This window comes from Apostichopus japonicus, chromosome 14 (assembly GCF_037975245.1).
Source record: "Apostichopus japonicus isolate 1M-3 chromosome 14, ASM3797524v1, whole genome shotgun sequence".
NCBI classification, from domain to species: domain Eukaryota; kingdom Metazoa; phylum Echinodermata; class Holothuroidea; order Aspidochirotida; family Stichopodidae; genus Apostichopus; species Apostichopus japonicus.
In genome coordinates, this window is record NC_092574.1 from 13,273,476 (window position 1) to 13,297,177 (window position 23,702).

At 37.6% G+C, this 23,702-nt stretch overlaps 1 protein-coding gene across 6 annotated transcripts in view; it reads right to left on the reverse strand.

The window, feature by feature from the left end:
- Positions 1-23,702, reverse strand: part of LOC139980297 (protein furry homolog-like) — a 67,972-nt gene that overhangs the window by 42,893 nt on the left and 1,377 nt on the right. For all 6 annotated transcript variants that reach the window (XM_071991851.1, XM_071991850.1, XM_071991849.1 and 3 more), the window contains exons 2-27: positions 22,322-22,452; positions 20,123-20,340; positions 19,660-19,713; positions 18,387-18,514; positions 17,602-17,632; positions 16,827-16,960; positions 15,556-15,901; positions 14,838-15,041; positions 14,318-14,611; positions 13,141-13,439; positions 12,453-12,593; positions 11,330-11,522; positions 10,514-10,681; positions 9,574-9,663; positions 8,471-8,742; positions 7,279-7,446; positions 6,341-6,538; positions 5,902-5,959; positions 4,800-4,891; positions 4,069-4,241; positions 3,251-3,417; positions 2,967-3,080; positions 2,462-2,616; positions 1,471-1,703; positions 930-1,210; positions 138-275 (exon numbers count right to left, since the gene is read on the reverse strand). In XM_071991851.1, coding sequence (XP_071847952.1) covers positions 138-275; positions 930-1,210; positions 1,471-1,703; positions 2,462-2,616; positions 2,967-3,080; positions 3,251-3,417; positions 4,069-4,241; positions 4,800-4,891; positions 5,902-5,959; positions 6,341-6,538; positions 7,279-7,446; positions 8,471-8,742; positions 9,574-9,663; positions 10,514-10,681; positions 11,330-11,522; positions 12,453-12,593; positions 13,141-13,439; positions 14,318-14,611; positions 14,838-15,041; positions 15,556-15,901; positions 16,827-16,960; positions 17,602-17,632; positions 18,387-18,514; positions 19,660-19,713; positions 20,123-20,340; positions 22,322-22,385 — 4,413 coding nt within the window. In that variant the 5' untranslated portion in view covers positions 22,386-22,452. The remainder of the gene's footprint in view (positions 1-137; positions 276-929; positions 1,211-1,470; positions 1,704-2,461; positions 2,617-2,966; positions 3,081-3,250; positions 3,418-4,068; positions 4,242-4,799; positions 4,892-5,901; positions 5,960-6,340; positions 6,539-7,278; positions 7,447-8,470; positions 8,743-9,573; positions 9,664-10,513; positions 10,682-11,329; positions 11,523-12,452; positions 12,594-13,140; positions 13,440-14,317; positions 14,612-14,837; positions 15,042-15,555; positions 15,902-16,826; positions 16,961-17,601; positions 17,633-18,386; positions 18,515-19,659; positions 19,714-20,122; positions 20,341-22,321; positions 22,453-23,702) is intronic.

The following is a 23,702-nucleotide window of genomic DNA, read 5'->3' on the forward strand; positions in this document are numbered from 1 at the left end:
AATAGACAAAAAAACTGGTTCCACAGTAATAACATTTAAAGTTTGTTGACTGTCAAGCAAAAAAAACATCAGAAGGGGAGGGAGAGGATGATTAGGATTCTAGAGCTGAGAATGAAGAGAAGAAGAGGCTGCCTTACATATGGCAAGAGGTCGGGATTGAGGATGATAGCCGTAAACTGAAGGAGGTAGTTCAAGATGACCCTCATGTTATTAGACCAGCAGGTACAAAGACCGACCCAGACTGACTCAATCTCCACCGGGTAGTCGTCTCCATACTGAGGATAGAAACAGACGGAAGAATTAAATACGCTCGTACGGGGGAGTTGGCTGCATGGAAACCGAAGTGTTTCTTCTATGTGGAAGGATGGGGGGGGGGGGGAAAGGAAAGGAAAAGAAATATTGATGTTATTTCTTTTTATGTTGGGCTTCATTTTTCTGCCATGATTCAGTGAAATTGTGGGATAAAAGTGGTGGTATGGTTTCAATATTTAGGCAATTTGTCAACAGTAAAATATGCATGGGTGAATTTAACTGTTGTGATGACAAGAGCAGGCAAAAAAAAGGAAAAACTTTGAAAATAATAGATTTTTGACCATTCACATAAAAGGAGGGGAAAAAATATGTTTATATATATATATAAGTTTACCATTTACAGGAAATGATAATTGAGAGGTCAGTAAGTGTCCAAAATACTATATTTGACAATCAGAAATGAAGAAACAGAATGGCCTCTTTTTTTCTCAAAATTAATGTCTATTTGTAGGAGAAAATATAGCATTGCAAGTAAAAAATATCAACACAAAAGGAATCATCTTATATGTTACTCTGGAGTACAACTTTATTATAAAAATTGAAATTGTAAAAGTACCCCTGTTAACCTATAGGGTGTATGGAAAGGAGGAGTAGAAATCTACAAACTACAATCTCACCTCTTGGGTTATGGACAGCAAATTATTGAGCACCACCTGCGTGGCCTGTTTAGACCCCCAGCCGGTCTTACGTTGCGGGCATCCTACGTCTTGGTCCTCGGCCAGATCATCTCGCCCTAGGCCCATGTTGATCTGAGCCTCGTTCTCCACATCGCAGTCGACCAGTTCTATATTGTACAACCAAGGTATTAGAATCTCCAAGAGGATCTTCCTGGACATGGTCGGCGAAGAGTCTAAGTGACCGGCCATCTCAGTGGTCGACTCAAATCTCATCGTAATTTCTGAGAAGGGAATGGAAAAAAATTGAACACAAATAACATGTATACAGTAATTTGTAAACTCTACTGACACTCTCAGCCAATCAAAACATTTTCCCGTAATGAGAATACATACATATATATGTATATATATACATATAAAACAGAAGGCAAAATACACACAAATATAAATGTGTATACACACACACACAGGCCCACACACAAACAGACAATAGCTTTAGTGAGCAGTCTAGAAGACAATAGTATATTATCATTTGACTTACCATTGAACATCCACAGAGTGATTTCTGGGTGTAGCCTGGCGAGTTCTTGAGCCAGGGTTTTGTGCGATTTACCGTGCGTGGGTTCCAAGCAGACCTCTGTGCTGTTATCCGGAAAGAACCGCCTGTCCAGGACTTGAAGGAGCCTGAGAGCTATAGAGGATATGGTGGTATCTGCATCACCAGTCTTCATGAGAACCACACAGATGGTAGGGATGAGATCACAGGGGTAGACACTGATGGGGAGAAAATAGAACTATAAAACAACTTGTAGAAGGCTTCCTCAGCATCAGGAGGAGGAGGAGACTGAGGAGGAAAAGGGGAAGAACCACACAGATGGTAGAGATGGGAGATCACAGGGGTAGACACTGACGGAGCTATAAAACAACTTGTAGAAGGCTTCCTTAGCCTCAGGAGACGGAGTTAGGAAAAGGGGGAAGGATGAAGAGAAGGAGAATAAGGAGGAGGAGAAGGGAATTGAGGAGGAGGAGGGACGAGGAGAGGTACAAAGTATAAAGACACAAGTTTAATCAAGGATGTCAATCTGATCATATGGAATATTGTATCAAAAAGTACTTGAGTACAAAACAAATGAACTACCAAACAGTGGGATTTCCCCACACATTTCCTATGTTTTCCCATTATGACTGGCATCAGCATCTTGGCAGTTTGGCTATATAGCAACTCCAAGTTTGAACACAGAGAGGCATATTGTCAATAGCAACAGTTCATCAATCAACTTGAGATTGAGTGTTTTAACTTCATATTTTTTATATGGGTACCCTTCAAAGGCATTACTTTCTTCTCTCACAAAGGAAAGGGAGAATCCCTCAACTCATACCACCACCCCCGCCCCCCCATGGCCTTCACTTCCCAGGCTATGGTAAATTTATCATCCTTTCTTGAGATTATAAATAGTAACCCTAGGATTAAAAAAAAAACTATACTTGGATCTGTATATGAACTGAAATGAGTTGTCATGGTGACCACATACCCATCGGCTAGTATGCTTGCTATAGCCTGAAAGTAACCGTCTGCTACAGGTTTGCTCTCCGTGTAGCACTTGCTGATAGCCATCTCCAGTACCTCAGGGAGGTGAGAGTTGTTTTCTAGAAGAAGCTTAACCGTCTCCCTCCCCAGCTTGGCAATCTGTGAAAGGATTTGACAAAAGAGATGACAGACAGTTCATTAATATATCAATTAAATCAGTGATGGAAAACTGACTGGGAATTAATGAAACAAAAATAAAAATTGAAAAAGAAACAAAGAAACAAAGAAATATTTATCAAACAAAATTTGGACAAGTGACCTGACATTTTCGAGTCCTGTGCTCTACCGTACTGAGCAATCCAGCCCTTACACATTTAAATGAATGAATTAAATTATTTAAATAGAGCATACACTTCTCCAAAAGAAGTTGTTAACAATTAAGTTAATAATTGAACTATTTGTAAATTAATTTTTGTAATATTCACTATTGTGTTTGTTTATTGACTCACCCTTTCATCTCCCTTACACTTGAGTAGTTTATTCAGCCAGGAATATATCTGACCTTCGTGACACAGGCTGTGAGCATCGAAGACTTCTCCGCAAACTAAGAGAGATCCCATGGCCTTGTAAGAAAATATAGGAGAAGGAAATTGGAAAGAAAAATAAAAGCAAATTATTCAAGAAATCAATTGCCATCTACAAATTACTCATGAAAATGAATATCAACTTTTGGCAAAAAGCCTAGAAAATGTATGGATAATGTAAGGTTAGAAGGAAGAACTATGTTGCTTACTTGGACAGCCTCAAGTTCCAGGTCAGAGATAGTCGGGGGTTCATCAGTAAAGGGTGGATTTCTGTCAACGGCTCCATAAGTCATTCCCAGAGTGTGACACCACGAGCTACACAGATGGAAAGCGCTATGCCTGACTTTGTTCGGTAGAAACTGAGACCTGTTTTCCACTATATCAAAAAAAGAAGGAAAGAAAATAAAAGAACGTCATGATTACGACAACCAACATGTTACATAATGTCATATAAACTATGAACATCAATATAGTTATCATATATAAATATTATACCATATTGATAATAACATATATTTCATGGTACATGAATTTGAATTTGATCATTTTTCTACTAAACAGAGAAACAAGGTTAGTCACAGTGCATAGTTAGTATAGTATTGCTTTATCGCTGGGTACTGCAATTTTTCTTTCCATAAGAGTGACAAGTTAATCTGGTAAAATCCTGGCAAATGTCTTCTTTATAATCACTTGTACCAGACAAATATATAAGGTGTAACATCTGGTGAGTTACACTAATGTAAGTTAAGGAAAAACTGTATATTAACATTGTAAAGCATATACAACAAGTGTACAAGACAGAAATTAAGTATTTAATGATGGGTCATTCTTTCGTAAAACCTAAATAGAAATGATAACCTTTCTCTTATGAAGAGGACTGTTTGCATCTGATAAATTTCTGATAAGTCTATGAATGAAACCACTGTTGTGGAGTCTAATCTCCATTTCAGTTAGTGACTTATTTGTCTTTGAATACTTATTTCTGGTTCTTTCAATGTTTTTATCCAGGGAATATGACTGTTTGTACCTGGTAAATTCCTGATAAGTCTATGAATGAAACCACTGTAGTGAAGTCTAATCTCTACTAATGTTGGTGAATCTTTGTCTCCCTCTGCGTCCAAGACCTGTCTCATGCCGTCCACGTAGGAAATAAATGTTTGATGCAAGGTGGCACAGTCCTTGATCACTGTACAAGAGCAACTGAAAATATCAATTAAAGAAAAAAACAGATGTCTTATCAATTGTTTCATACCGAATGGTTAATTTTAAATTGCTGACTTAATAAAACTAGCAACTGTGGAAATGAAAGTAAAAGTTGCTTTATAAAAGCTGACACATTCTATACACCACGTAGGGAAGCCCATTATTATAATTGCTTTCATTTTACCATCCTTTATTCGTAATCTATTGTTTCATACAGCCGATCTTCACATATTACAATGTCTGTTACATTAATAACATTATCTTTCCATGTTACATTACAATAAAGTATGAGAAGTAACGTTACCAAACCATATAATACAATACTTTTGAACACCCAATCCAATTATCAGCATCTTACTGCACATTTTTGAACAGAGATACAATTTGTTATTTGTCCATTAATACCACTCGGACCTAGGGTTTCCAATGAACCTGTGAATGGCTTCCTGATCCTCTGAGCTCACTAAACTAAACGTGCTAACCCCGAATTAAACTAACATCGTGTATTTCCCGTAATATATAAATCTTGCTACTTCTAACTTCCTGTGGTCTTACCAATCCCTTAGAAGACCATGGTCCGCGAGTAACTCAAAGAGACGTATCAGATGAACTCTGAGGAAATCTCGTCTCCGTTTTCTCCTCATGTTCTGTTAAAAAATGAAGGTAAATATATTTGGTGGATGATGTGATAAAAGAAATATTGTGGATGATGTTATTATTTACAGTGACAGCCAAATATCAATAACATGGCCATATATATAGAGGGGGTGATAAACACAACATAACAATAATTATCACTATTTGATGGGATCTTGAGTGTCAAGTTTTACTAAGGCTCAAAACTTAAACTCTGCATAGCAGACTTGAATGACGATACCTAAAAGAAGCTTTCTGATTGGTTGAGGACCAGACGTGTGTAAAGTTGACAAGTGAACGGTGGGCAACATTTGCTAGTTATGTATGAGTGGTAAAAACCATGATAGTCCAAGTATGTCACACTATGTGTGAATTAGGGAATGTGCGGGTAGTTTGCCCAGAAGAGTCCGTCACAGAGTCTTCAAGTGGAATTCTCAGTGATTTCAGAGACCGCAGCTTGTCAAGTTTCGTGAAACTAGAAAGGACCGATATTACAGCCCCCTCTGTTCATTTAGGGCGTGGCTGGAGATCTCCATTATAGCTACCTTGAGCATCACTAGACAAAGATATTATTACAGGATCATAAGACTGAATAATCTGTACTTGTTATAAGGGACCTTATATATATTAGGAAATTATATTACTGGTTGTAAGCAACATTCCATTCACCCTTAACTACTGAGTCAACACTGCATGTATCTACAAATGTTACCATATCACACTATGTAATAAAAACAAATTGAAAATTATATCATTAACTAACAAAACTTTGTGCTACTGAATTACAGTGTAAATGTTTAAGTTTAAAAATTTATCATTACCTAAAAACATTTAAACTCTACTTTAAAATTACTTAGTATCATGGTAAGTAGTATTTTACTTAATAGCTTAAAAACCAAATGCTGTTCTTTGGGAGGAAGAGATTCAAGAGCAAAGAAGGACAAACATTATCGCTGTCAAAGAAATGCTACCGAATACATAATTCAATGTTTGATAAATTTTTGACGGTAAATTAACTAACCTCTTGTTTTCTTTCGGTTGCTTCCTTCATAAATGGTTGAAGTTCATCCATTAAATCTCTGTAGGGTAAAGAAAAACAACATGTTGACATTACACCTGAAATAACATGAAATAATAAATATGTACAAATATATTTTCACTGCATATAGATCCATGCCCTGTCACTGTATTCTGGTCTATGAGCTTTCAATATAATATGCTAACCTTACAAAAAGAACCACATTGGGAGGGGTTAATGGGGGGGGGGGAGAGGTGGTGGTTGGGCTGCGGGAGATGGGTTCTCGGATCAAATACAGCTGTAGAGGAGTAAACATGAAGTTACATTTTGACCACAAGATTGATGAATGAGGTACGGCAGATACACACCATTGCCAGTACCACTTTGTAAATGTAACTCAAAATTAACAAACAATATTTCCTTCCTCTTGTCACTTTCTCACCTGAATGAGGCAACATTAGACCAGCTGAGACCGTTAATGGCTGCTTCTCTTGCATCCGTATTTTCACATTTCAGAAGCGGAACTAACTGCTTGAAGAGAGTTGCTGCTGAGACAGAGGTGGACGTATACTGGACCTTGTCCAATCCCAGTGAAAACTGAGATGGGGGCTGCAGGGTGTCTACCGACGTAGCCCCGCTACTGCAAGACAAAAGTATACCATGCTACACAAAAAAAAGCAATCACCAAATATTCTTCAATATTTTTACTTTTTATTTAACAAACTTAATTTTCAATTTTTTTTTCTTTTCTTTTCCATAAATTTCTGTCAACTGATAATAAGTATTAATAGTCCGAGTTGCAGGACAGTGTTTCTTATTTTTAATTCTGCAGGTAATTTACTGTAGACAGGTTGACCTGGGACTCAAAAACAAAGGCCTTTTAAGCATTTTTTGAGCATGTTAGCAAGCACCCTACCTTACCACAAATAAACACTAGACGACAGGAATAAACTAACAAAATACAACAAGATGGAAAACAAACCAGAAAAAAAAAGAGAGAGAGGAAAAAAGGCTTGGATATAACAACTTTATAGTTACTAACTAAACACTCCAAAATATAAAAATACTAACAAGATTTTTAGGTTGAGAAGGATATACTTCAACACTTTACGGAACAGCGTAAGCCTGGAAGTGTGGGCAAGTAATGAAAAAACCGCAAAACAATCATCCAACAATTTGGACATTGAATCTTCCTTTCCATTTCCCCCCCAAAAAATTTCTGTAACATATTCTATCACCTTCATTTGTAATTAGCAAATGGGACGGATATAGTCCTCAAGAACCTCCCCCCCAGTTAAAACACTCATTTTACCCCACTCCACCCCCTCCTTCACCTCAAAAGAACAAAAGAGAATTTGGTTAGATTAGCATGATAGTTACTTTGATGGTTCTGGCGACAGACATCTGCTCGGGGTCTGATAACCAGCACTGGCAGGGGCACAGCTGCACCCACAAACCAGGTAGTTCTTCCAGAGGGCCTGGTTGTCATCCATGGGGTACATGATCTTCCGAGGTCGAATGTGAGGCATCCTGCCTTCAGATGGGGCACTATAAAGTAAAATAGAGACTTTAGATGAATCAACCTTAACTTTCAGGAGTTCTTTAATGCATGTTGTTGTTTATTTTATTGAAGTGCTATTCGTTATCTTGGACGTCATCAAATGTAATTAAAATGATTTTTTTTATGGTTTAAACTTTTTTCGATACCTTTCACTTTGACAAAGTATAACAACAAGCGTTTGTTCGACAACCATTCATCAGTTTGATGAGTTCCAATCTATCAATGGACTATGAAAAAACGCAATAAAATATAAAAGGATTCACCAAATATTGTGGTATTTTAGAGACACAGCCATGTTCTAAAAAATACATCCAAAATAAACAAACTATGTGGCTGACATAAAACATAAACTTGGCAGATTCAAAAATTTATTCAGGTGACCATTTTGGCACTCAGTGAGACTGTCAAGAATGTCTGCCAAGTTGTACGTTGTACTGCATGATGTGACCATATCCATAAAGTTGCATAAAACGGAACAGAATAATGTATGCTGTGTTGCTTGTGCCCCTGTAGAGAAACAACGTAAAGGTCTACACGCAGTTGCATAGTAGCCTATTGGATCGAAATATGGTAGCTAACTTGATGGACATATCGTGCAGAAAACAGAGATATATGACAGAACATCATTATATTATTTAGAGAGCCTTTTCAAGGTCCATAACAACTATGTGATGCAGATATCTTACATACTGAACCAAAACAGATCTCGCCCAAGACTTTTTTAGATCTCCTTTTTTATAGCGCCCCGAGTTTGAGTCACTCCAAGATTAATGTATGTCATCCAGTTACAGGGTTGTTGACAATTAACAATTCATAATCATGAACGTTAAATATGAATCTAAGAGACTGACTTCGGTCAGCTTGCGGCTTTGATAAGCCAATGATGGCTTCTTCGCGTGTTCCTGCTTGCAGGAGGATCTAAAATACATACAAACATACATATCTACTTCAACAGTTTAGATCATAGAAACTGAGGTAATTTTAGGATTTATTCCCTCTTTTTTCTCTTACTTTGGATCAATCTGGCTGTTGAGTTGAGTCAGTCTGGTGAAGACAGCCGGCCAGGCATGGCTGACCGCAGACGGACAGTAGTGAGGCAGGCAGTTCTTGCCGAAGAAACGAGCGATACAGGTGATCCAGGGATCAAACCCTCCCATCCCTCTGGAAGCCAACTTGCTGAGGCTGTCGCTGGTGGATGCTTCGTAGGTACTGCCGGACCACTGGGTGATGGATCTCTCTAGTACCCAGTGAAGATCCATGGTTTGGAGGGAGATGATCATGGCCTGTGTGGTTTCATAAAAGATGGCAAAGAAACAATCTCAGATTATTTTTATATCAGATTACTATACTATTACGGAGTGTTAGTTCAGTGGTTAACGCCGGTGCCTTCCAATCATAAGGTCCCAATCATAAGGTCCAATCATAAGGCTTCCAATCATAAGGTCCCCCATAAGGTCCCATAAGGTTCCAATCATAAGGTCCAATCATAAGGTCCCCGGTTCGAGTCACTCCAAGATTAATGCATGTCGTCCAGTTACAGAGTTGTTGACAATTGACAATTCATAATCATGGATGTAAATATGAATGTAAGAGACTGACTTTGGTCAGCTTGCGGCTTTGATAAGCCAATGAGGCTTCTTCGCGAGTTCCTGCTTGCAGGAGGATCTTAAATACATACATACATACATACATACTATTAATGGTAGTTGATGTCATTGCTGTGACATTTATTCTTTAGTACACGCTGCTGCTGTCTGAACAGAAATGCTAACTTATGTGAGCTTATAAAAGCAATACCACTTTTATACGATGTAACCTCGAGAAAACTGGATCGATACGAAACTGAGCGCGTAAATTCAAAAGAAATTTTGAATGAGCAAAGCAAGACTTGGTTCCTTTTGAAAATGATCACAGGCAAAACAAGATCCTTTGTATCTTCATTGGAAACCAAAAAATGAAGCATTTCTCACTTTAAAGTCTTACCCAACAATATGTTTCTGACATGAAAGTACCAATCGCAGTTCGTCCTTGCTATTAACAGGGCTGTGTATTACTTTGGTACGAACGTGACCTTTGAAAGTTACAAAGACAACACACAAAAGGTGACCACTGACCTTTTCTCCTGGTGGCAATTGGTTGATGAAACTTTCCACGATTCCAGGACAGGCTCTGTCTAGCACATCGATGACCGGATCATCATCCATCTGAGAGGAAGAGTAGAGACATATATTCTAGTTCCAACTTAGAGAAAAATTAAAATATTTTCACACTAAAAAAATAGAGATTCAAACGAACAATAATTCACACCATTCTACACATTCAACTGATCTTGAAATAAAGTTTCAAGAAATATTTCAAAGATGACATATTATAAGCAGACTACTTGAATTTCCCATATTAACTTGGCAGTCGTGATTCTCGTACTTCTCCAAAACTCTTGCAATCTAATGTCATGTGTGATTGTATGGGTTTCTATATGATAATGCATCTATGAACATAATGATACATTACAACAGACTTTGCAGTACAAAAACGACAGAGATATAGGTAAAAATATAATAACCCTTTGTTATGAGTACGAGAACGAGTACTAAAGGATCTAAGTGTTGGTGTGACTGCTTACCTGTTCTTGCACTAAAATCTAATCTAGATTAAAAAAAAAGGTTCAGTGTACCAGTAAATGTGATGGAGTGTGGGTACAAGCAAAGGCAACTACGCTAAGCTATGAGTACAGACTCAAAACAAGTCTGCAGTAAATGTGATTTTGTAGCTTTTCTAGAGCTGTGCAGAGATGTACAATTTATATTACCTTAATTGATTTAATAAACCCTTTGATAAATTATGGCACCTTGAATTCGATACTCTTTCTTTTAAATATGTATTTTTTTTAAATTGTTGTTGGAAATTCTATTCAAACCATTCCTGTGAGTACCACGGTGCTCAACTCATATTTAACTTCCTTTGATAAATTATCACCCCTTGAATTCCATACTCTTTTCTCTGAACTCTGTAACTTAAAACCCATTCCTAAGAGTAACAATATACTCAACTCACCCTTGAGTAGCCCATGATACCAAACAGAGCTCTGATTTCTTTCAGGAGAGAGTAGCTTACTCTCCTAACTAGGGGCCGACAGCTACACAGGAACACCAAGGCAACCCCTTCAACCATGTTCAGGGTGTAGGCTGAGGGATTCCGCTCGTATGGAGGGTGGGCTGGAAGCTGATCGAAACGAAAATAAAAATCAATCGTACACCAACAATTAGGACAACAAGAACAAGACGTTTACTGTGAAAGAATTGCTTTACGTAAACCACCCTTGAAATATGAGCAGCAACTGATACTTGGTCTAAATTTACAATCAAGAGAAAGATTTATGAGTTTGATGACACCCAAACCAGGAGAAATGAAAGTTCTTGGACTGACCCGTTAAGGTAGGGTTCTCTTGGATTATTAACTTTGGTATCAGCTTCCTGAAAGCTAATCCAATAGGGTTATGTGAAAGATAAAATATTGTCTAGCACAAATTTGTGTCCAGTTATGTTGTAAACATGTCCCTTTATGGACTCCGCTGGCTAGCAGGGGCCTTTAATACTTACTATGAGGGGAAAGGGATTTCAGGCCAAAAAGTGGGAGAGAATGGTGATGAAGCAATCAGCTAATAGTCATGTTTTCATGGAAATTGGTAAGACACAGCCAATGTTTTACTGGATACACACACACACACATATATATATATATATATATATATATATATAACATTTTAGTCATACTTGTTTCCACTTTCATCACTTAACGATAATTTTTCACAACATTTTCACACTTGCTATGCAAAAGTTCACACATTAAACTGTTGTATTCATTAACTACCTTATCCTCCTGGCTGCTGACAGCATTTTTCCAGTGCTGTACAAAGTTGAGTAACGTTCTGACAGAATTCTCCAAGATGAGAGGAACGGTATCGTGCACCTCCTTTAAGATAAACGTGGTGAAGCAGCTCAGTACGTCATCTCTCCACTCGGCTAGATCTACTACAATTGTCTGTAATGAGGTTCCTGCCAGTCTGTTAAAAACAAATCATGGGAAAACAAGAACTGACTATTATTCATCTGTGATTTCAACTGTTTCAATATATTTCTCTAACGTTGCATACCCCTCTTTTTTTCAGTTTCTTTGGTGTCTATCAAACACACTAGTTTAATGCCTGCGTTTACCATCGAGTTTTCCAACGCCAAACCTTTATTGTCTTAATAATAAACACTCGGAATGCTACAATCTTGATTAGACACATCGACATTGTTATTTTAGGTTCGTCTACAGTATTATTTAATATTATCGTTTTGAGAAAATCGGTATGGAACGAATTGTTTAAGACTTGGGAGGAATTATCTGAGTTTCTTCCCAAACTATCATAGTTGATGAACTAAAGCTGTCTATACTAAGGAGCAACATGAGAACATATGGTTAGAACCTTCATCTGTCATTTACAACACTCGGTCAATAACCAATCTGGAGCCAACGAAATGAAGATCCACCTCATTCAGCAGTAGAAGTCTCTCTATTTAGACATTCAAACCACAGAAACAAACCCAAGGTTCCAAGAAAACAGTCCAGCCTGCATAGCAACTGCTAAGTAGTTTCAACTAAGTTAACCCCTTTCTGTCTCGTTATCATTCTGTTTACATCGGAGTTTGCTGTTCCTACAATTGCTAAGCCCACAGTCCAGCCCTAGTGCTTCTAACCATATATACTACTTTTCCCCTGTCTTATCATGACCCCCATGTTTGGAATGTCATCCCTGTGCAAGGCTTAAAGTTAAAACTATATACCTTCTTCTTGTCTGGTCGTGACTTAACATTATGAGTTCACCATCTCTGTGCATCACAGGTAGTTTATTTAAAATTATATTATTTTTTACTATGTAATGTTGTCATCATTTGCATTCCGAGCGCTTAAATCCACATGCTTTCTTTCCTGTTTTGTCATAACTTACGTTCTGAGTTCATCGTCCCTGTGGACGGTGAGCCTGCACAACAGCTCAAGTAGGTCTTTCCTGCTCATACCGTCTGGAATGATCCTAGGGATCGCCACCACGCAGGTACGAAACAGCTCTATCTTTGGTTTCCGGTCAGGTCTGGAAGAAGTAAGAACATTCATTTTCGTGCAACTTATTTCAGATGGAGGATCCAGCCGACTTCTTCTTTTAACTTACGTTCAGTTTGATACAAGCATTTATCACATTTCCACATACCATATAATGTAACTGGGAAACTTAACACCGAGAACTTTCTCTTATTAATCATCTACAGTAAAACAAAAGTAGAAAGAACTTTGGTCATAGTTTGGGGCAAGGTAAGAGATACATACACAAGCAAGAATCACCAATTGTACATAGTAAACTAACACAGTGGAGTTCTCTACAGTTTCTGCATTGTTATGTTATATGATTATCTTAATAAATATATGACTTCACATCAACAAAGATATGAGTCTTTCACAAGAAAGAACGCTTCCTACGGATATTTGTGAGGCAAGATGTGGCTAATTTATTGTATTTTATGAATGTCATAGCTTAGATCCACGCAATCATTTAGTTACAAGCAACATCTAAGACTCCAGATTCACTAACAGATCTCATCAGAGGTACAAAGATTACGATTGTTCTCGATTGGTTTCCTTACGTCAGGATGTCGTCCACTTCCTTGGACTGAGCGTTGGTCATGAGGAGTGTTTTTCCGACAGTTGTATCCAGTTGTCTGATGATGTTCTCTAGCGCCTTCTTGATGCTCGCAAAAATGCCGTCCACTCCGATAGACTTGGCGGCATCGTTCGTGAGTTGTTTGCTGAGAAACGTCTTACGTACTCTCAGTGTGCTACCGGAGGGCATGATACGGGTCGTGGCCGGCATGGGTGGAGCGCCCTCTTTCTGTTGACGACTGTCTGCTATGACTAGGAAGGCTCTTAGTCCGATATTTATTCTCTGGAACAGAATAAGATTGGAAAAAATAGCAATAAAGTTGTGGTATGAGATATCTGCTGCAAGTACTAAACATTTTATCATGTCATGTTCAAGAACTAACTTAACCCAAACTGGAAGAGATCAAAGAAAATTTATGGCTAGAACGGGGTTCCATAAATTACTTTCGTTCTTTTCCATTGGTTATAATTTTCTTAGTCAGTTCTCCTTTGTTCATATCCTTGTAAGATTTTTTATTTAGGATGCGATTAACACAGACGTGTCTAGAAAATGACATTTCTAGAAGTGAAAGGCCAAACACATGCTCAATTAAAGAGGATGTCTTAGTTTCTTCTAAAGCTTTTGTCTTAGGTTTGGTAAACTTGCAGAACATTAAGACGCAGACAGCCAAGCACAGACAGCCAAAAAGGTAATTTGTACTAAAGGGTTAATGTTCTCCGCTTTCATCTGTAATAATAATAATATGTGCTATTTATAAAGCGCTTACCAATAAAATCTCAAGCGCTGTACAGAAATAAGTAAAATAAGTAAGAAGTATGATGATACACCCCTCTTGGGGTCTTTGCTACTTGCATTACAAACCTCTGCTTTAATTTTTTCATAGATGATGTAATACATCATTACCAGACTGCGATTCACAACCATATCGTCACTTCCTGTGACCTCTGACCAGAGTCGTTACAAGTCACTTTAATTAAAAGGTGAAGCTGAGTCATTATCAGTGAATTTCCTGACTCCCAGTCGAGTCATTGACACAAATCATTGCATCTTTATCTTTGGCAGAAGAAACGATCGCTAAATCACTTTAGAAGACTGCTGCCTCGAGTCACGACTCGTCGCAACTCTGCCTCTAACGTTGTCAAACTGTCGGTCAAACTCACCTCTGGATACAGTACCCTGTTTCTGTTGTTCACTCCCATTAAATCGTAGATGATTTCTTTCACTGCGTACTCTAATCTCTCTTGAGCGATGAACTGGACGATCTTGACAAAGATATTCAGATGGGTATCCCTCGGGACCACCTTTCGGTCGTTTCTCGGAAAGAGGGCGTTGACAATCCCGCTCAACTTTTGGTTCGTTTGATTATTGCTTTCGCATTTGATTCGGATGACGTAGACCCACAGGAGACGGTAGAGGGACTCCAATGCCACTCTGGAGTAGACTGGGTTCTTGTTCTATGGTATGGGAGAAAGGGTATCAAGGTTACAGGCTTCATAAATATTACTTTCTCATTTGATACCAATGACATAGACCCAGAAGAGACGGTAAATCTTAGTCTCATGCCCCCCCCCCCCCCCATTCTTTTACAAGAAATACCAAGAAAGTAAAGCCAGTAGAAGACTGAGTACACAAAACTCAGTTTTTTACATGTATCCTACTCTTGTATGTTGCAAGCCTTACCTTGAGTTCTTGGAAGCACCACTTCTCAAGAAATGTGTACCACTTGTTGAGGAAAAATTCTTTTTGGCTGACACAAAGAAGGCAGGTGATCAGAGGGAATATATCCAGGGCTTTCTTCCTCTTGGGGCACTGGTCAATTGTCCGCTGATATAGTTTATCTACAAAGTTCTTAAGCACTGGGATATTCACCTCATTGTTCACTTTCTATATGAAAGAAGAAAGAAACATATATATCTATGTGCATATATATATATATATATATATATATATATATATATATGGGACATCTATTGGGGTGTTGGGAGAGTTTTGAATTATCTTACAGTTCTACACAGATGCAAGTAAAGTTAACACAACCTAAATGTAACAAAAATATATCAACATTAAAATAACAATAACTCCAATGACCCAAAAAAGAAATATCCTTTGTAGATGATCACTGTTAGTCTCTTCTGAGCATACATACAGTATTGCTCTACTGTTGTTACAAACTTTCAAAAATAAAAAATAAATAAAATTATTTCACTGCACAAATGACAAAGAAATCTGATAATTACAAAATACTTAGCCTAAATTAATAATACCTCTAATTTTTAATTCTATAGCATTATTTACAAGTCTTTTAGTTAGTATTCTGCATTTCTTCATTTTTGATATTATGTACATATATACAATGATAGTGTTTTTTTAAAGGCAAAACCAAGGATTAATGACTCACCGCTGCCACTGGTATGAGGATTTCCACTAGAAGCCCTGCCAAGGCATATTTGATGGATTTATCCTTGACTTCCAGGTAATAGTTAGCGCATTCATGCAAGAGCATAAAGGAGTTCTCAAATGCTTCCACAGGATACATCTTGACCCTGTAAAACTTCAGTCCCTTTATTAAACTTATTATTGCCTTGGTGTTGTGTTCTGTCTGCGGCTCTGACCGAAGACCTTTCAACTCGGATGCAAAACGTCTCCTTACGGAAATGAAGGAGTCTAGTGCAAGAACGCCCAGAACTTCAGCATATAAATCTGCTATGAACTGGAAGTTTTCTCTGTTAGGATCTGGTTGAACACTTGAAATGGAAGAAACATTGACAATACATTGGTCATGCTCTTTCTTTGCGATAAATATATCAGGTAGAGGTTATGACAGCAAGTTCCCAACTTATTTTGAGAAGGACAAAAAAATGTTATTGACTATCATGGAATTATAACAACAACAAAAAAACACCCCAATAAGAAAGAAATTAAAACTTGAACCTCGTTGCATCAAAATTCAATTGGTTTAGAGTCAAAACTCTTGTGAAAAAGGTTGATTAAGATAAAAAAATATATCAAATGACCTTCACTAACCTTTGACCTCCACTTCCTGAATACTCCCAATTCAGCCCACACCTCCAAAACCAAAGCAACCATTATTTGTGAGTAAACGATGATATTATAAGAGGTTAGCTGATTTCTGTGCAATGCACCCCTTTGGGAAAGGACCACACCTTTCCATCGATAATAGTAACACTATTTACCTTTAATATCTTTCTTTCTACTCTCCATCCCTTGTCTACTAATCCCCTTACATATATCTCTTTGTGTTCACCATGCTCATTAACCTGTCTGTATTCTGTGGTGTTTTTGTCCCTTCTGTTACTGTTACTTGTCATTCAGCCACTGAAGAAGATCCTGCTAGTATCGAAACGTCAGGCGTACTTACTTTAACACATTCTCTTACACAGGCTCTCTAGTGGATAAGCAGTTTGCTAACAGTTTTATTTTATTTTGACCTTTAATATCTGCTAAAAACCATGACAGCAAGTCACCTGCATAAAACTCACTGTCAAATGGCCAACTAATCTGGAGAACAACTACACACACACACATACAAACCCTTGAACACAATTAAACTTATTTCCTAATTATTTTTATCATTTGTCAACAGTCAAAACACTTGTAAAGAAAACAAAAAATGTAAATTTAACCGGAAAGGATAGGAGGATGGCTTACCTCTCCTCCCTTGGTTTGAAATGTTTGAAAGCCAAGTCTTCTACATTCTTTACCATCTCCTCTGGGACAGGGTGTCTGGCAAGCTGCTTGAGCACCTCAATGAGAACCAGGCAGAAGACACCATCGACAGCCAGCTGGTAATATAGAATAACAAAGTAATGTCACGTTTATTATAAAACACTGTTAATATCCAGCTGGTAATACAGATAACAAAGAAATGTCACATTGACGACAAAAGCTCCCACTGATTCCTAATCTTTTTATATAGTAAAAACAAAGAACGTTATGTTAATATGAAATTCTGTCAGAGGTCATATTATAATGCAAACCAAGGCAGCATTTAATTTTGAAAATGAAACAATATCAATGCAAAAACCCTTACCACAATAGAACAAAGAGTGTCATGTTTAATAAATTATACCTGTTAACATCCAAATATATTAATAACAAAAAGTTAATGAAATGTCCCATCAGGTAATACAAGATATGAAACGGTCATATAAATAATACTAAGAACGGAAAACTATGTAGCATATATCCTAACCTTTTCTAGGATATATCCTAATATGTGTAGCTTATACCATTTATACATATGTAAAAGAGTCTATCAAACTCTTCCATGTGTTCTCTGAATTTGTTCATAGTTCAGACGGCAATTTCAAAAGGCAGTAATTTGCTTTAGTTTTTGTAAAAAAAAATTGTTTTTAGAGCTTGGCTGTTGATGATGTCAAAGTGTCTGGCTGAAAAAGACAAGTAACGTTTTCTAAGTACTTACATCTCTTCTCTCTGAGACGTAATCCTTTTCCCTGTAAAACAATAAGAAGTACTTTAGATAGTGGTAAAGATAGACAGACAATCACCAGATGGAAATATTAAGCAAAATTTCTTTCAAAAACCAGTTGTATTCACTTTGCATTAACATATGATACAAAATAATGTAAATAATCTTTCAGTTATTTTACTGCAGAAATAAAAACAATTGTAGCCAATCATTCTATCTCACAGTACTAATTTGCAACAACCTTTTGGGAGTGAAAGCTTGCTCGAATTATTTCAGCTTGGAGATGGTAGGATTTGAGACAAGATTTTTCAAAACAAATGTCAGGAGAACCTTGGCTTTGGAAGTGTGTTACAACCAATGATCTCCATGGCTACCATTGATCTCCAAGGCATATTTCCCTGTGTCAATCAAAGTATGAATTTATGTTTCATGCATTATGACAAAGTTTGACCAAATTCACAAAGCTGTGCAAATATTATCAAGGCACGATACTATCCTGTTCAAGTTAAATTCACCAAACAAATAATTGAACTTCAATGAGACACAACCATTCATCATTCTCTACTTTTCCTACTCCTACAAATATAACTGCATGTTGGAGCTCTATTGCCAGCATACTTCAGAGGAAAGTGACCGGTTTTGATTGGCGTACAGTGCTGAAGGAGGTCACCAGTTCACTCAGGCAGGGTAGAGCAAGAGTGAAAAGCGAGGAGCGAAGTAAATTAAATCAATCAAAGATGTAAATGTCATAAAAAGATGATACAAGGAAGTACACTTACTCTTTGCTCTTAGCTGATCCCTGAGATGAGCTTCCCTCTTCTTCGCTTTGCATTTTGTACCAATCAAACAGCGTCTTTAGCAATGATGGGAGACAGTGCTCAGCCACAGCACTTAAAGAACTGAGTAACTGCAATGATATCAGTTAGGTTAACAGATACTGATTTATGGATGTAAACTAATGTGACTATTGTAATATTTAGACATTTCACAATATTCCAAACCACCAATGCGCAAACTGAAATCCTAGGCAAGCAAAGCACAGAAAACTTGGCTGGATCTTCAGCATTAACAATGGTTGCCCACATATCTCCTAATTCTTGAAATGTGGTGGTTAATCTAAACTAGATGTTGTCAAGTAAACAGTCAAGCAAATCACTTGTTTGCTGGATGCAGTCACTACAGCATGCTAATGTAAAGTTGTAATCATCAAACCGTTTCTTCAGGGCATTAATGTAAATAGTGCTGCCAAGTGCTTACGTATCACCTTTGTAGTATTTTTTTAAATATTTGTTACATAGAAACCTCAGAACTAACTGGTTTGTCTACAATTACACTGCCTAAATATTGTGTCGTAAGCAAGTTCACCCATTACACTGTCTAAATATTGTCTCTAGCTGCTTCGTGCCCTATTAGCATTGACATCACGGTTGTATTAACAGCTTGTTTGCTGCATCACCCTACCGCTTATGTTGGAATAAAAAGTGCTTAGAAAAGGTCAGAGAAGCTTGGAATGTTTCATCTTAAAATGTTCAGTGAAGTGCCCACTAGGTTCTACTCTAATATTTTCTACAATATCACTGGTTTTACAAAAATTATGAGGCTCACTTACTGTACAATTTGTTTCCCCTGAACACTAACTAGTATTCCATGAACACAACCTACCTAACACTATTTTCACTCACATGCAATAGTCCTTGGGTAACTTACAGGTACACACAAACAATTTAAACCACTAACAAACAGTTTCACATGAAGGAACCAAGTCTCCCTCAGTTCTTGCATAGATAATATAGCGACAAAGCAACAAAATGCCTTTGTAGATAGAATCATCTCATTAAGTAAATACTTTGGAAATTCAACTGTACACCTTTTACTTGAAGATCACTAAAATAAGTGGACATAAGCCGGCTCTTTGGCCACATGACCTGAACCACAATTGCATTGATTACTTGCTAGCTACTGTTTATTACTGGAGGTCAAGTTTTGTTTGCAGTGCAACCTTTGCATATATATTCAACAAGAAAAGTTTCCTACTTTTATCGTCAGACATACCTGATCAAACTTTTCGTCTCCGCCTCTCTGAAGTGACTTGGAGAGTGACTCATTCTGTAAAGGATTGGAGATATTGCATCAAAGAAAACATTATAGGGAAACAGGACACAAGGGGGCACTAAAAAAGAGAAGTACATGATGTACACATCTTTTACAATTTCATGTATACCAAATATATCAGACATAACAGGGCTCCCGGCAAACATGAGAGATCTTGTAGACAAACGCAGAAAGTAATTCGTTGATTCTGATGACTTTTAACACAGACGAGGCAATCACTTTTTGGAATGCAGTTAAATACAGTACTTTTTAAAGAGATACTGTCACAAGAATTCTAAGTTCTACATTCGTTTTGAGTCCGGGGCAGACTTTTATGCCAATGTAACGCATATTTGTTAGGAGGGATAACATGAGGGTAAAGTCGTGAACAGATACCACTTTTGTCCATTGCGAATCCTCTCACCTGTGCATCCGTCATGATTTTTTCAATCTTCACTTGAGCCTGCACAGTGAACTCTGCAAACAAGGTCTGGAGCACATATTGACCTGGTTTGACATTCACGTCGATGGATATTGAGCTGTTGGAGGACGTCGTCGATTCTTTAGCTTGGGTCTCATTCTGTCTCTCAAGCCAGGGGATGTAAGTACCTGTGGAATCTGTAGTGACACTGTACACAGAGGCTGGTAAAGAGAAAGGAGAAAGAATGAAGGTAGTTCACTTTGTACAGGTCTCACTAACAGAAGTAAAAAAATGCACAAACAGTGTTTTGTTTTTCAGGTGTGAACATTTTGTTTACAATATTCTGACTTACAAAATAACATAATTAAGATTCTCTTTAAAAGATTCTGTGTGAAAACTCTGGCATAAATACATCTTTGCATGTTAGGAGCATATTGGCCATGTTGCTTGTCCATCGCCATCGAAACTACAACAAAGGAGAGCATGCAACATGATCACCTTCTTCATGTTTTTCTCACCATATAAACAGAAACATTACACTACACACGAACAGAAAGCAGAGGGCACATTACAAACAAAACCTTTTATCACAATGGTGTGATGTACACTTCAGGTCGTGCTTGTGATTACTTCCTTCCTCAACCCAAGTCACTTTGAAGAACACAAGCAAAACATGACATACTGTACAGTACCCTACAATGTGTTATTCCTCCGGCTACATCTTAGCTTAAGTGCAGATCATGAAAACTAAAGCCTGATTTTTGTTCATAAGCATTTTGCACTTATTTCAGGTCACTTTTTCAAATGACACTAATTGATACTAGTTGCATTAGTTTGATTCAATGCAGTGTGTACCTAATTACATGTATATAAACACTGCAACAAAGCCTATATCCTAAGGTCCCTGCCTTTGTGCTACTATCAGCAGAGGAGCACAGTGAAGTCTAAGTACTTCCTTGATCTTGTATTCAAATTCTGGAACAATCTCAACCAGAATGCATGGGAATGTTCATAACTTGAGAGAATCAAGAAACTACAGTAGTAACCGCTATAATTAATAAGTTGTTTCTGATTACTTCAAAGTTAATGACTAGCTTAAGTTAACTCCAGCAGTGATTCTGATACTGCCTAAGAACAGCAAATAGACCTCTTAATCTTAATGAGCGTTGAAAGGCCTAGGCCATCCACCTACTGTATGTAGTAAAAGCAATACAAGTGGTGTACAAGCATTTGTAGCTTTGTTAAAAGAGGAAAGGTTGATGGCCGACTAAACTGTTAACTATTGTTCACTGTCAAATTTTTGGTATCCTAAAGGTATCCTAGCAAATACAGTAGCTTCGAGAACCCCACAATGAATAATTTCACCAGTAGTGTGTTCAACGTGGCATTGCACATCAATACTGATAGGCATATTACGTCCCTGGTGATACAAACAGTAGTTGTAGTTGACCTCATGTATTGTTGCCAATACTGTTTACATGTTTGATTTTAAAATAAACTGTTTGGATAATCGTAGTACATTAGATGTGCACTTTAACATACAACATGGGAATTTACATAGATAATATAGGAATAACAATTATCATTTGACCTAAACGCTGTATATGCTGTATTAAAGAGTGCATATCCAGGGAACCAACCGCAAGGACAAACAGGTACACAGGATCAACCTCTTGAACTGTTATTTACCATCTATGCAAACAAATCAGAACTTTAAAACTCCGCTGGCACATACAGTAAAATACGAGCTGCAAATCTAACACAACCAGGGAGTAATAGGACCATCTACTAGCAAGCAACGGCAGTCAGACACACTGACACTTGTTGGCAACTTGTTTACCATAGTGATTACAGGAATGAAAAAATAGGAGTTGATTAAAGACAGCCACTAATTGCTTAATCGTCCAAGACTACTTTATAAAGTTATGGAGAATCTGTTAGGTCATACCAGTTACTGGTTGTACTGAGCTTCCACCATTTGGTAGATGGCATTACTTAACCACAGAGAGCACTTACAGGATGGGATGAATATCCCATAATGCTAAATTTGGGTTTGACATTACATTTAGTGTACATTTTAGTGTTTTGAATGACTGGATATCAAATGTGTGTAACATACCAGACCCCAATGATACAAGTCTTTTACATTCAGATTCAACTGTAAATTTTGCTTTGACCTGTGACATGACCATCATTGCTTACCTGTTGTACCTTCGCTTCTCCTAGATGAAGCTCTAGATGATGTTTCAACATCTTTGGCACTCATGATGCGCTTCTCTCTACCTCAAGCAAAAGGAGACTCCAAAGATATTAACCTTGTATCTGATCATAACCTGTAAGAATCAATCAAAAAGGAAAGAAATGAAAAACCATGTAATTTAACAAATTTAATACCACAAGACTACAATCTGTATGCAGAATTTCTTAAAATAGTTATATTATTTTCATGAGTAAAGACATAAAACATACATTACAACCACCCTGAACATTACATTTTTTTTTACAAGTATGCATCTCTGTAGTACAAACAAGGTAGGCTAAATTTGCAAATTTATTATCTGTAATTTCTGAACAAACTCTGTGTAGGTGTACTTGAGAGAAACAATAAACAACATGACTGTTTGTGTCAACCACAAATGTATAGTTATTGAGTATTGACACTGTAGAGCTGTGCTAATTAGTTGTCGAAAGTCTTCAGTCTTCATCTGCCTTTAAAAGTAGGCAACTCAATTCTCTGTACCTCAAAGTTTCTTTGTCTACACCTCTGGTTCTTGAGTAGTTGACCAGCCAGGCTAAATGCTTCATCACTTACAATTTTCATAGTAGACCTACACAATAACATTCACTTGCACACAAATTTATCACCACTTGAAGCAATGAAACACTACAAACTATTAAGTTCATTACTAACATAAAATGTTGTCATAAGTTCACCACTTTAGATCTTCAACATTAAATGGCCAGAATATTACTTCCAAGATACCATCTGACATGGGATAACCTATAACCAATGACGTTGCTGTGGATGCGAAGGTAGAATTTCCTTGTAATTAAATCTACCAAAAATATATGAGAAACATCCTTTCCGCCAAGTTTATGACTAGTGCCAGAAGGGTGCGTGAAGCCATTCAGAGAGTCCGCTCCCTCTCCAGATCATCTACTTTGGCAGTGAAGGACAAAAAGGGACGAGATTGCGACAACAAGCTGCCCCTCGTTGTTACTTTCCACCCTAATCTTCCTGCCCTTCAGAAAATCACCTCTAACAACCACAACATTCTCCTCACTTCAGATAGACTCCAACGAGCCGTCCCTGAAAAACCCATCATCGCCTACAGACGACCACGCAACCTACGAGACCTTCTTGTACGTGCTGCTGTTCCACCTCTAACTTCTAACCCCACACCCATTCAGCATGGTACCTTCAAATGTGATCGTACTTCGAGATGCATCGTCTGCAGCCACCACATTGTTGAATCCAATTCCATCACCAGCCACAGCATGCAACTCACACACAAGACTAAGGGTCACATCACTTGCACTACCACCAATGTCATCTATCTGATCTCTTGTAGATTTTGCGGCA